Consider the following 14,049-nt stretch of genomic DNA (forward strand, 5'->3'; position numbering starts at 1 on the left):
AACCAACAGAGAAATGTAGCTTATGAAAATGTAATTGCATGTCTCCAAACTTACTTTCGAATCATTTTATAAACACTTGTTTTCTCAACAGTTGAAATTTCTAAGGAATTTGAACAAAGATCTGGGAAGGCAATGTTTCAAAAGTGTGTGTTTTTCAAAATCTTGTCCCAGATACTTCAGCAAAGGTTTGTACAGCAGCTACACTCCTACGAAGCAGTTCTGCATTACCATGGAAAGCTTGATAATGTTGAGCTCTAAACTTCATTCTCCTATATCTATTCTTTTATGAACTGCTCACCATCAAACTTGAATGAAGGTCTGACTCACAGCATTGTGAGAGCAATATACTTCAAAGCAAGAGGAAATCTATTTCAGTACTAGCATTTTGATTAATGAGTTTTTTGAGTCCTTTAGCCATATTTATGTTTGTCAGATGTGACAGTTCCAGGATTGATGATATCTTCAGAGCTATTTTTCTGCATATGGTTTGATGCCTGCAGTTATGATTACCGTGAAGTATTTCATTTTCCAAGTAACAGCCACTTATTAATAAAGCAGATTATATAAAAAACTATAGAATGCCACATAGCAGGCGTCTATATTGTTATTGTCACAAATAATGGAGAGAAATATAGATAGCTTTCACACACACACACACACACAAGTGATAAAAAAATGAAAAGGACTGTTAAGCTTTTGAAAGATGGAGGAATCTAAGGTGCACATTAACCTTGTGAAGTCAGCAGACATCTGGTGGCCTGGGAAATACCTGCAATTTGACAGCTAGATTGTGCCTTTAGGCACAGTCATGAACTAGGGGAGTGGAGGAACGTACTGCTTGTAAGACTGCCTACAGAGGCACAGCCTTCTGCTCTGAAATGCAACAAGAAGGGCTTCTACAAGTGCATCAGTAGCAAAAGGAAGGCTAAACATAGACCAGCTGGGGCAGGAAATCTTGTGACAAAAGGCATGGGGAAAGTTTAAGCATTCAGTGCCTTCTTTTCTCAATCTTTACTGGTAAGACTGGTCTTAAGGTGTCACAGGACTCTCAGAACAATTGGAAGGTTTGTAACAAGAAATCCTTGTCCTTGTTGAAGGAGGATTATGGTAGGGAGCATACAAACGAACTAAACTTACCAAGGGACTGTGAGACTTGTTGGGGTACGCACACAAATACTGAAAGAACTGATTGATGTCACTGTAAAACCACCCTCAACTGTTTTTAAAACACTATGTTGACCAGGAGGAGTTCCTGAAGACTGTAAGAGAGCAAATATAACTTCAGTCTTCTAGAACGGCAAGAGGAGGTTCTGTGGAACTACAGTTCAGTCAGCCTCAATTCAGTCTCTGGAAAGGTGATGAAGCAAATGCACATGGAAACTATTTTCAAATATACTGAGGACAAGAAGGTAACCAAGAGCAGTCAGTAAGAGTCTATGAAGGAAAAACAATTCCTGACCAACCTACAAACCGTTTACAAAGATATTATTTGATTAGTGGAAGAGAGGAAGAGAGCAGATGTTGCTTTAACAACTTTAGTAAGGCTTTCAACAACTTCATAGGACACCTGAGGAAATGTGGAGTAGATGTGTGGATAGTGAGGTGGTCTGAAAAAGAGCTAAACTACAAGGCTTAGAGGGTTGTGAACCGCAGCTTAAAGTCCAACTGTCAGCAAGTCACCAGAGATGTATCTGAGGGATCAACCAATACTGTTTAACATCTTCTTTAATGACCTGGATAAAGGGGCAAAATGCACCTTAAGAGGTTTGAGGAGAACACAAAATTGTGAGGAGTATCTGATATGCCAGAGGATTGGGGTACTGTCCAGAGAGACCTTTGCAGGCTGGGGAAAATGGGCTAATAGGAATCTCATGAAGTTTGGTAAAGGGAAGTGCAAAATTTTGTCTCTGGGCAGGAAAAATCTCCTACTCTAGTACACGCTCAAGGCTGATGAGCTGGAAAGCAGCTCTGGAGAAAAAGGCCTTTGTGTCTTGGTGGACACTGTTGTTTATGACTCAAAGGTGGGCAATAGCCTCCTGGTCTGCATTAGGAAGAGTGTTGTCAGCAGACTGAAGGAGATGATCCTCTGCTCAGGTAAAACACATCTGAAGTGTTGTGTCCTGTTCTGGGCTTCTTGGTACAAGACAGATGTGGAGATAGTCCAGAAATATGTGCTGAATAGGATCAAGACATTGGAGCATCTGCTGTATGAGGAAACTCTGAAAGCTGGAACTGTCCTGCCTGAATAAGGGAGGACTCAGGAGGATCTTATCAGTATGATGAGGGAAATAAGGAAGGTACAGTTAGAGTCTTCACAGTTATGTCAATGAAATGGCAAGTCAAAGGGTACAAATGGAAATACTGTAATTACCACTTAAACATAATTTTTCTTTCTCTTCTCTTCTCTTCTCTTCTCTTCTCTTCTCTTCTCTTCTCTTCTCTTCTCTTCTCTTCTCTTCTCTTCTCTTCTCTTCTCTTCTCTTCTCTTCTCTTCTCTTCTCTTCTCTTCTCTTCTCTTCTCTTCTCTTCTCTTCTCTTCTCTTCTCTCCTCTCCTCTCCTCTCCTCTCCTCTCCTCTCCTCTCCTCTCCTCTCCTCTCCTCTCCTCTCCTCTCCTCTCCTCTCCTCTCCTCTCCTCTCCTCTCCTCTCCTCTCCTCTCCTCTCCTCTCCTCTCCTCTCCTCTCCTCTCCTCTCCTCTCCTCTCCTCTCCTCTCCTCTCCTCTCCTCTCCTCTCCTCTCCTCTCCTCTCCTCTCCTCTCCTCTCCTCTCCTCTCCTCTCCTCTCCTCTCCTCTCCTCTCCTCTCCTCTCCTCTCCTCTCCTCTCCTCTCCTCTCCTCTCCTCTCCTCTCCTCTCCTCTCCTCTCCTCTCCTCTCCTCTCCTCTCCTCTCCTCTCCTCTCCTCTTCTGCTGTAGGTAACTGCTTTCAGAAAGGAATTGTACTAGACAGTCTTCAGAAGTGCCTTCAATTCTCAGCTACTCCATGATTTTGACTGTGGTGTTGTTGAAACCATGAGAAAAGTGAATTGCTATAGAAACATTTTGCAGCATTTACTCTATGAAATGCAGTGAGACATTCTCCAATATGCAACATTTGAGTCATTAGATTTTCAAATTGGAATTATCAAGGAATTATCCAAGAGGATGTTCACTTAGGAGTAGGTAACTATTCCAGTAACTAGCTGACAGAAGTAATTTCAGCATTGAAAATCATTACATAGACCCCACTATTAGAATAAAGAGAAGCTACTGGGAATGGAATTTAATTAAGCTTTAAATCCTGCAGAGCTTTAAGCATTTTGACAGGAAAAAGAAATGGATAAAATAGCTTAAACTATATGTTTTCTGTTTGCAGCCAGGCTGTCAGTTATTTATCAACCTTATTGATGAAGTTTGTATGTTTGTAATGAATACTGAGGAAGAAATCTCAACATAAATTCTTTGAATTTATGTCTACAGAGCCAATAAAATTTGTCTGTATAGTTTTTGCTTCACAAAGTAGATATGTATTTACATGTTGTAGACTGATATAGTCTGGTATTCAAGCCTAACCTGTAACTTGTCTGTATTGTCTGTGGTTTGATCCAAAGAAGCATTTATTCGTGGCTGGATTTTTTTTCCCTGGTTGTTTCTGGAATGATCCTATCACCACTGCCTTTTAAAATAGCCACTGCAACATTCATTTCCCTAGCCATTAACTTCCTAATTGCCTGAACATCTCTTCTGAAATGATGACTAGGCTGTTAAGTAACACTGATGCATCTGAGGTGTTACTCTTAATTTTGAAAATCTTGGCCAGCAGTATAAAGCAAGAGGCCTTGAGGATAAAAGCGAATTTCAAATTATAGTTCAGGATCTTGCATTAACATGAGGAGATCAGTCTTCTTGTATTGCTTAAGGGAAGCTCATAAGCATGCTTTTCACCTACAAAAAGTTCATTGCACATTACAGATACCGTGCAGATGTTTGAGGCTAGTTTCCTTTAACAGCCATACAATAGTCTTAAATTCCAGGAGGATGCAATGACCTTTTTGCTTTATTACTGCAACATCCATGTGGGCTTAAAGAAGTTTGCCAAAATTAGATCTACATCCCTCCTTTGTATGCAGTCTTACATACCTGTGGCTTGACAAGGGCTAGCAGACCTTATGAAAGCTATTTTTGAGATTCAAAAGATCCATTGCTTGGAAGAGGGTAGTCACTGTTGCATAGTAGCAGCTAGGGCTATTCATGTGTGACAGAGACGTAAAAAAAACCAGAGAGCTCCTTGTGGAGAAACAGAATTAGAGATCTAGGAACAGCCAAATATAGGACTTTGTAACATAGGTGGAGATTATTTGGAAGTTATTATAAAGCCCAATAAATTAATAATTTCATGTTCTAAGTGTCCATTCCAAGGACATGGAAAACAGGTGGAGAAGAAATGGTCTCTCCTGTGGGTGTAATTCATCTCAAATGTTCCATCTGAACAAAAAGGACAGCCCTAAACTCTCACCATGTAATAGCATATTTTTCTTGAAAAACCTCTCTGTGATATTTTTCAAAAGGGCCACAAACTGTGATGGACTTTACCTTTCATTTAGAATCACATCTACAGTCTCATAGCCTGAAGATTAGGAAATAAAGGGGGAAAATGGATTTCCTTGTGCTCTTAAGCAGCTCAAGTGAGATTTCATTTATCTCATCAATAATCTCTCGAATAGAAATGAATATATGGCTACCAAAACATCACATTCTGCATGAGAAATCTCTGCTTTTTTATATTTTATTTTTATTTTTTCCCTAGTATGTATTTCTGCCTTTTGTTTCTTAAGCCTTAATACCCTTCCTAGATTTTCAGTCCAGCTCTCTCACATGCCTCTCTGGTTTGTACTTGATTAGGAATTGCCTGGGGATCTCATAGATAGGGGGTCAATGAAACAGGCTGAGCATCAGCCTGGTGAAGCTTCACCACACACAGAATTACCAAGTGGATCCTGGGAGGTTCACAGTCCTTAGACCCTTTGCCATCTATGACTGTATTTTCTAGTGGAGCCATATTCCACACAGAATTCATGTCATATTTAATATACTGAACTTCAGTTAATTCTAAGTAATGCAAAATATTCTTCTTTTTTCTTTAGTATGGTCGGTATTTCCACTTTCGTTAGAATGAATGACAAGTTCTCAATTGTGCTGTTAGATTCTGCTTTGTGGAAGCTGATTTTAATAACGCATGGCCAGGATGCAAATGTAAATGCAAATGCAAAACAAACAAACAAACAAACCAAAAAGTACCAGCTGTATTTTGAAGGAAAAATGAACAACGAAATATGCTCAGGCTTGTTTGTCTACCTATAATATTTCAAAAATATAACTCATCCTTGCTGTTTTAGACAACCTCTTACACAGTATTTATTTTAAACCAAAACGAACCAAAAGATGTGTTTTGTTCTATTTAAGGTTGGATTTGTGTGTTCAGTACAGAATGAGAATTCAGTAAAGTGAATAGGTTCTTTTTTTTCCATTAGTTCATGCTCCTTCAGCAATTTCACACCATCCATTCCAAGTTTAGTCATTTTGTGGACAGTTCTTAGTTGACCTCAAATCATACAAGTAAACAATGTAAAAAAAACTAGAAATTTTTCTTAACTATATCATTTATTGCCAGAAAAGTTGGCTACATTAGTATTTGTCTGTAATGTCAAGTGTGAAGTTTTCTACTAATGAGAAAAGAGTAATGCTGTTGGATACAACTGATAGTAAAAGCTGTGTCTGTTGATCTGCCACCTGAGAAGAATCACAGAAAGGAGACTGTGTGTATGTTATGAGCACAAAGAATACTACCCTTCATCATGTGATGACCAGAACAAAACAATGTAGCAGTAACACAGCATATAGAGAAAAAGATGGGAAGGTGGTAAAAAGAAAAGAGATTTTGTGCTTGTTCCTTAACATAAGGCTTGCAGTCTTGTTGAGGGGATTGATGACATTTTTGATAACTGTGTTTATTGTACTTCCCGGAGTGTAGCTCACAGGTTATTTGGAAGAACAGCATTTGATTTGGCAGTAGTGTGAACTGTTTATATATACACAAAAGCACAGGCCTGCATATACACATTCAGGTAAGACAAGAGGAGGTTTACTTCGGCAGATCCTATCTTCCAGCAGCCAACAAGTACTTCCAGCAGCCAACAAGTACGGCTCTCCAGTCATCAGCTGCACCCATTGCCTCTCCCTACAGCCCCTGAACCCTCACCCACTCCTCTAACACTTCTCCAATTGATTTTCTGGGGGGATCTGAGTATTTCTTTCTGAAGAAGAGTACTTTTAAAAGGATGAAACTTATACTTGTACCGTGTTCTTGTGTTATTACAAATATAAGCATTTGAATAGAATCAGGAATCTCCCCTGTGGAAAATCTTTTCAACCTTTGCCTCCAGAACAGAAAACATATCATGATTAATTCTCTCTGCCAACCCGAAACAGCCTTTTCTCTTGGCAATATGAAAATCAGCTTCATGATCAGTGTTTCTGCTTTGCTTACTGGCCAGACATGGAGACCCTGTTAGAGGAGCTTTCTCTAGAGAAAATGCAAATTCAGTGTTCTGCAAATGGTGTAAGGAACACAATGACCCAGATTCAGTGCAAGTGTAATTGCTGCAGGTTTTGTGAATATTAGTGAAGAAGAAAAAAAATAAATAAAATACATAAAGTTTTAAAAGGATGTATTTTAAAGAGCTCCTTTGGCATATTGGGCAGTAAGCAGTGCAGAAATCAGAACCAGGAGTCTGGATTTCTGGAAAGCAAGTGCTAATGTGTGATAACACAGGAATTTGTCATCCAGAATGGGTTAATGTGTTAACAAAATGGCATTGCTCCTTCTGAGTTCAAAATGGAGCTTCTTAGCAAATTGGCTGCATAATGCAAAAATACAAGCAGAAACCAGACATGGTGAATTGCCTGAGGGTCCCACATATTTCAAAGCAGAGAAGTGTAATGATATCTTAAAGAGGTATGGACAAGCCAAGGAATACCTGTGTCATCTGATTACAATAATAGAAATTCTGCTGAAAGGCTTAGAAAGATTAACAATATTAACCTTGCTGTCTCATTTATCCCATATTCTTTGATAAGCAGGACTTCAGTAATCCAGTGATGGCATCTCTATGATATTGCCATTATTTTCACTTGAAAATAAATATTACATATTATTCAGAGTAATGTCTTCACTACACATGATGCTTTACAAGAAGAATCTCTTTATTAAAAGTGACATGCTTTTACCTTAGACAAAGTTGAAATGCAATATATAAAAGGAGAAGGCAGAGCAGGAGAAGTACTGCAGAAGTAACCGTGACATCCAAGGGCTTGCTGCATTTCAGGCTGAAGCTGTTGCTCAAACAAGTCAGCAGATGGAAAGGATTGGCATAGATCCTATTTACAGTATGGGCAAAGTGTGCACAAAAAAGAAGTTGTAATGTCTTAAGATTTAGGACAAGTAGTAACATCTCTGATCAGTTAACAAAAAAGCAAAAGCAAGAATACTGGAGCTGATGGAAAGTTGTCTACCTTGTGACATGTAGGACTTTTTGTAGGTTGAGTCAGTTTGGGTCAGATTATGAACTGGAGAGGATAAACAGCAACAGCAGCATACCATTGTATGCATAACAGCACTTGCTTTGGTATGCCTGTAGACAGATACTCAAGACTGCATGGCACATGGGATACAGTAGCAGGGAGGATCTCTTTGATTACTGTCACTGAGCCATTGAGACATTAGCAGTGGCAGCCCATAATAGTTTGATCTGTAGAAGCAAAATGGTGAGCTGTTGTGATATGTATATGTTATCAGGAAGTGCATGCTCAGTAGGTGCGTGCAAATATATTGACCATGTTTGTTAGCTGTGATACCTCTGCAATAACAGTGGATACACTGAGTAATTCATCTTCATGATTGCATATCAACAGAACGGTTTTGTTCATTTATTATCAGTGACTCACCCCACTTTATATAAATGCTTTTTTATTTTATTGACAAAAATTAACTTCTTATTTTGTGCAAAACTCTAGTTGAAATCTAATTTTGTTGGAAAAGAATGTGTGTGAACTTGCTTAAATAAATTCAGCCTGTTTAACTACTGTTGGGTTTGCAGATTTGGTCCCAGAGAACACCAGCTGATCTTGGTGTCTGAGAGCACTCTGTTTTCAGATCACATCATAAGCTTCACTGTTACTCTTCTGGCATTCTACAGATTGTGACTCAAGGGACTGTGTGTATTGCTACAGTAATCCAGGACCATATTCCATTTTGCATTTATCCCCATGTCACCTCTTGCTGGCTCCACCCAGCTACTTTGGTTTTAGACTGGTTGGAAAAAAAAAGTCTGAACGGTCCCATATCTGTCATCCTTTACTAATAGGAGAAATGCTCCAGTCCCTTTGCTGTCTTCATAGCCTTATGTTGGACTCTTTCCAGTTGCTCCATAATCAGGAGCCCATACAGGGACAGAGCCTCAGCATTGCTGGATAGAAGGGATCACCACCTTCAAGCTGCTGGCAGTACTTTGCTCAATGCAGCCCAAAATTCCATTAGCCTTCAGGTTCCTGTCAGCCCAGCATTAAGGCCTTAGGTACACCACTGGTTCCTGGCCTCCAGCTGGACTTTGTGCCATAGTCACCAACCTTTGAGCCCAGCCATTCAGCTAGTTTTCTGTACATCTCACTTTCCACTCATACAGCTAATACATCAGCAGCTTATCTGTGTGTTCTTCCCACATCTACCAGGGCAGTCATTACATTATAGAAGTTTATCAAGTGGGTCAAGTAGAACTTCCCCTTGGTCAAATTGTGCTGACTACTCCTGATGATTTTCTTGTCAGTACATTTAAAAACTGTAACATTCCTCTTATTATAAAGTTATGTTTTGATACTGAAAGTTCAGCTAAGGAAAAAAAAAAAAAAAAAAAGAAAAAAAGAAAAGCTCATGTTTCTCATTATAGAGTTTGTTAGTGTTTATCACAAAAAGTCTGAAAATGTAGGTTCTCAATGAGTCAGTATTCCAAGAGCTGAAAGTCATGTATTCCTGTCACATGCCTTTGTTCTGCAGAACATTTCATGGTATTTCTTTTTTGCTTGCTTTCTTGCTTTTTTTCTTTGTTTCTTGCTTGCTTTCTTTTTCGCTGTCTTGCTTTCTTTTATTCACTTGCTTGCTTGCTTTCTCTTGCTCTTTCTCTCATGCTTTTCCTTCCCTTCTTCCTTTCTTCATTCCTTCCTTTTCTTTTCAACAGAAATCTTGGGAAACTTCATGCTTAGAATGTCTGCAGTTTTATACACATGGTGTAGCACATATGTGACCACATCATCCTCTTTATTTAACAGGAGAGGAAGGGAAATAGTTGTTTTGTACTGGTGTTTGGAAATCCATTTTGGGACAACCAAGGGCATTAGCACAATTAACTGCATAAATCAATATTGTGATAATATTTTATTTCCTTATATATTCCTTAAGTTCATTACATCCACAGCATTTACTTTTTAACCTATCAGTATGCTTGATTTTAAAAGTTCAACAGAACTGTGTAGAAATCTACTCCCCATGGGTCATGGCATTCTACCTGGAAAATAGGGAGTGCATTTTATTTTAGCCTGCCTACTAGCTGAGAATATCCAACTAATGCGTAAGTTAATAATTGCTTTGAACGCTATGTCAATATTGTATGGATCAGTGCTAAACTGTAATATAGATCAACTTGAGTAGAATAGTAATCAGAAAAAAAAAAAAAAAAGCCAGCACGATTTGTAATCACACCTCTAGACTGAGTAGGGCAAGGAAGTGTAGAGCAATATCCAAAAACTGCTAACTGGAAACTGCGGCCTTTGTCATCTGATGCTTGGTGATCGCTATATTAGACCTTAACTGTGTGAGTTAAACAACTGGCCAGTATTGAGCGATTCCACTGCTGTGTGTTTCTGTGGTTGTCTGTTAAATTGTTGCCTGCAATAATGTGATGTGTTGTTAGTAAGATGCTTTAAATGCTACCCTAAAGGGAGGGCAATTTAAACAAGGTTTTTTTTTTTGACGTATCATCTGCCAAGCCCAGTAATTTTTTTACAGTGCAGGAGAGTGGCCAAGAAAACTAAAAAAATGTATATATATATGTATATTAATATGTATGTGTGTATATGTATGTACATATAAATTATGGGGGGAAGAATGCTTAAAAAGCATATTCATGAAATATGGCAAGCAAAGTGAATGTGGTGAAAAGTTTGCAATTTTACTGGAAGCTGAAGATATTAGTTGTTATTTAAAAGAGACAAAACTGTAATGTCATCACTGCCTTGGAAAAAGGTGCTGACAGCCTGCATAAGCAAACATTTATCTCTGCCATCAGATCTTAAGCCAGTGTATTTGTTGGGGAGTGCTGTAGGAGTTCGGCTGGGACTCCAGGAAGCTCTGGTGTGCTGCCTGCTTGTGAAACATAACCCCTAGCATGCAGAAAGAATATGTCTTGAATAACTCTTTCATAAACTGCACATTTCCTTCTGAATCCCACACATCAGAATAGTCTGTTCTCAGAAGGAAGCATCTGAGGAGGGGTCTCCACCAGGCTCCAGCTGCCCACAGCCCTACCTTGTGTTCACAGGATTTTGGCCTTTTCTGCTACATACAGTTTGGTAGCTCCTTACTCTAATACCATCAGGTCTCAAAAATAAACATGAAGTGAGAACATGCCTAAAGCCTGATCCTGAGCCAGCTGGGAGTCCACAACAAAACTCTTGTCTTTCTTTTGGGTAGGTCTAAAGCTTTAATGCTATTCCTTTTGGCCATGTCACGTCAAGACCCTGAGGGCACTGATGCACCCCTGTGGTCCAGAAAGACTTGCCCTACACCATGGGTGTCCAAACTTTTGGCTTTCCTGGGCCACGTTCAGCAAACTGGAATTGTCAGAGGCCACATATAGAATATACAATAAACTTAATGTATATAAGTAAAAAAACTTATTTATTTCTATATTTAGTATTAAAACATAAAAACCAGGGAGCAACAAAAACATAAAACTTTGTTTTTGTGAAGCTAATGTATTAGGCTGAGTCAATGGAAGTTGCTGCCATTCCTGGTGAGTTCTCAAGGAATGCATCAGAGATTATTGATTCCAATTTTGAGTCTCTATAGACTCTGTGTGAAAATCTGCAAGTAATTTTGACTGAAAATGGAGTTGAAAATATACCAAAAAAAATAAATAAATGATTTTTTAAAATTCCTTTATCAAAACAGAAAGCAAGGCTGCATATTTTTCACTGTTCACGGGTCTGTGTTTAGCCAGCGTATCAGAATGCATAAGATTATTTGCTATAACTTGACCTTGCCATAATAAAAGTTTCATTTCAAGCACTGTTGTCGTATGAAACATAGCACAGATAAGGTGATTTTCACATTGGAGACACACATTTCACTCATTTAATGAGCAGACAAGTCCACCAAAAATGATAAATCTGTGCACCATTCTTAATCTTCACATTCTGGCACAAATTTTCCTTTTGATGCATCCATACTTATAATCAGCTCCTCGAATTAGTGGCGATTCTATCCCCTTGACTGAAATTCACAGCTTTGATGACATTACACATTTTAAAAGCTTTTGCACGTACTTTTTCTTGATTCCTAATGCAGTGATATTTCATGAAATGTGGGGTACCAGTGGTAGTTCCATCATCTTCCATTAATTTTACAAGTCCCTCCTTTTTCCCAGCCATCACTGCGCCACCAGCAGTAGCTGTATCAGATATGTTGACAAAGGGTAAAGAAAATCAATTTAATTTATTTTTTTACTGCTTCATGATTTAGTTGTGTATTTCATTGTCATCAAAAAATCCATTTGGTTAGTGACATTATATTCATTATCAATACTGCTAATGAAAATGGCCAGTCGAGCCATATCTGTAGCATCAATACTTTCAACAATCACATAAGCATAAAATTTGAAATTAGCAGCTTTACTCTCCAATTAGAATTATTATTATTTTCAGTACATTTTCCTGTTTTCTTCACTTCAGCTGACTACAGTCTGGTTTGACAAACTGATTTCAGAAAAATTCATTTTTCTTTTAATCAGGGCATATATCTGCTATGCTTTCCTTACGTTGTTCAACAAACACACCATCGTGAAATGGTTTTGATTTTTTTGCAGTCAGATTTGCTATCACATAAGTAGAGCTTTTAACAGGACATTTGAGTTTTCAACAGAGTCCAACTTGAGCTTTTTTCCAGCTTGTGCAGACTTTGTCTCTCTGAATAAAGAATAAAATTAATTATGATTTCAGAATATAGAGTTTTTCTGCCATTAGCAGCATTTTAGCACTATTTCTAAATGTTCTGCAAGACATTTTGAGCAGTACATATATATATTTTATTCTTATATTGCAAGCTTTCTTGCAAGCAATGTACTGATCCTGTTGGTAAAGTCGTTTTCTTTCAGCTGTATCAGAAATGGAGATTTTCTCTTGCAGAAACAAAACAGGCTACACAACTCATACGAGCCCATTTGATTCCTGTTAATCTCAGCAACCTCTCTCTGTCCCAACAGGTGTGGTACGTCAAGTGAGACCCATTGTTGGACCTTTCCATGCCATCCTGAAACTGGAGATGAACTACGTCATGGGTGGAGTGGTATCTCATCGTAATATTGTCAATGTTCACATCTTTGTCTCTGAGTACTGGTTCTGAGAGTGCTGTTAAGGACCCAGACAAGCAAGCTGCTCCAACCTAAGTCATTACAACAAGCAACTATATGTCATATACTTGTTTGTAAAACCCAGTAGAGTTGTTGTTGTTTTATTCTTAAATATTTGTTTCTTGGTTTAAGCAAAATAACGTTACGTTGATTAGACATAGAGTGGGGCAAATTAAATGAGCTGATTTAGTTGTGTGTATAAATAAGTAGTGTGTGAAAGTGCTCAACTGCCTAGTGAAATTTAAAACTTTCCTAAATGTTTATGCAGACTTAACTATTGCTCCTTGGCCTGATAACCAGAGCGACTGAGGATGTGGAACAAACTACATGTCAGAGTTCACTGGGATGAATATATGATATCTTTGGATGGAAGAAATTTGGTAAGGATTAGTTATTTCAGCTCCACGTAAATTACTTTGAAGGAGTTAGATCATCAGAAAGAGCCAGATACTCACTTTTGGGCTCCAGTAGAGTAATTCTGGATGGGCACCCCAAACTACTAATCATTTCTGAAATGTTTAGCCTAGGTATTCAGCTATGATTACAAAAGAAAGTACAAAAAGAATTAGGAATAGTAGGAGACTAACAAGATATTGCACATATTAAGAATTTTTTTTTAAACTTGTTATTTGATTGTAAAGTTATGTTTGATTCTAATTAAACAAATACCTCTCAGTGAAATTATTTGTTACAAGGGTAATGAATATTGCTTAAATTCCAGTCTCATCTGTACGCAGCAATACATGGAAATTCAAAACTGTATCTCCTGTCTTATCATAGAGTAAAGCTTGACACCTTTTAAAAAGTTGGTATTCAGATGAGCATGTTAAGCTGTACACCTGCTATGCACCAAATCAAGGCATATGTACTAATACAATGAAACGTTCATAAATAAATGAATTTTTAATGTAATTTTGGGGCATCGAAGTAATGTATCATTTTTATTACAGAACCAAATATAAATAGCTCCATGTTTCATTTGTCACTTTTGTTAAGATATGATAAAAATAAAGAAAGTCAAATGGGAAAAACTCAGATGTGTGCTATGGTTTCTGTTTACCAGAAAAACAGTATAGTAAGGAAGTTAATTATATGTATATATTATATTTTTGCCTCTTAACTTTACATAAAAGCCCCTCAAGCTAAAGGGAATCATTCCACTGACCTGGATGATCTTTTAAGTTAGACTAAAAGATACAGTCCACTCTGATCTACCGCAAATAAATGACCATAGCAACTTTACTGTGAACATACAGAAGCCTTCATGCAGTTCTCTGTGGTAGGGAAAATTCTCTGCCTGCAGCTATCTCATTCTATAAATTCAGATTTTATGATTG

At 38.0% G+C, this 14,049-nt stretch overlaps 1 protein-coding gene across 1 annotated transcript in view; it reads left to right on the top strand.

The window, feature by feature from the left end:
• Positions 1-13,746, top strand: part of FBLN1 (fibulin 1) — an 83,078-nt gene extending 69,332 nt beyond the window's left edge. The window contains exon 17 of the mRNA XM_072334596.1: positions 12,566-13,746. Within this exon, the coding sequence (XP_072190697.1) occupies positions 12,566-12,705 (140 nt within the window). The 3' untranslated portion in view covers positions 12,706-13,746. The remainder of the gene's footprint in view (positions 1-12,565) is intronic.
• The last annotated feature ends 303 nt before the right edge of the window (positions 13,747-14,049 follow it).

Source organism: Excalfactoria chinensis, chromosome 1 (genome assembly GCF_039878825.1).
Source record: "Excalfactoria chinensis isolate bCotChi1 chromosome 1, bCotChi1.hap2, whole genome shotgun sequence".
NCBI classification, from domain to species: Eukaryota; Metazoa; Chordata; class Aves; order Galliformes; family Phasianidae; genus Excalfactoria; species Excalfactoria chinensis.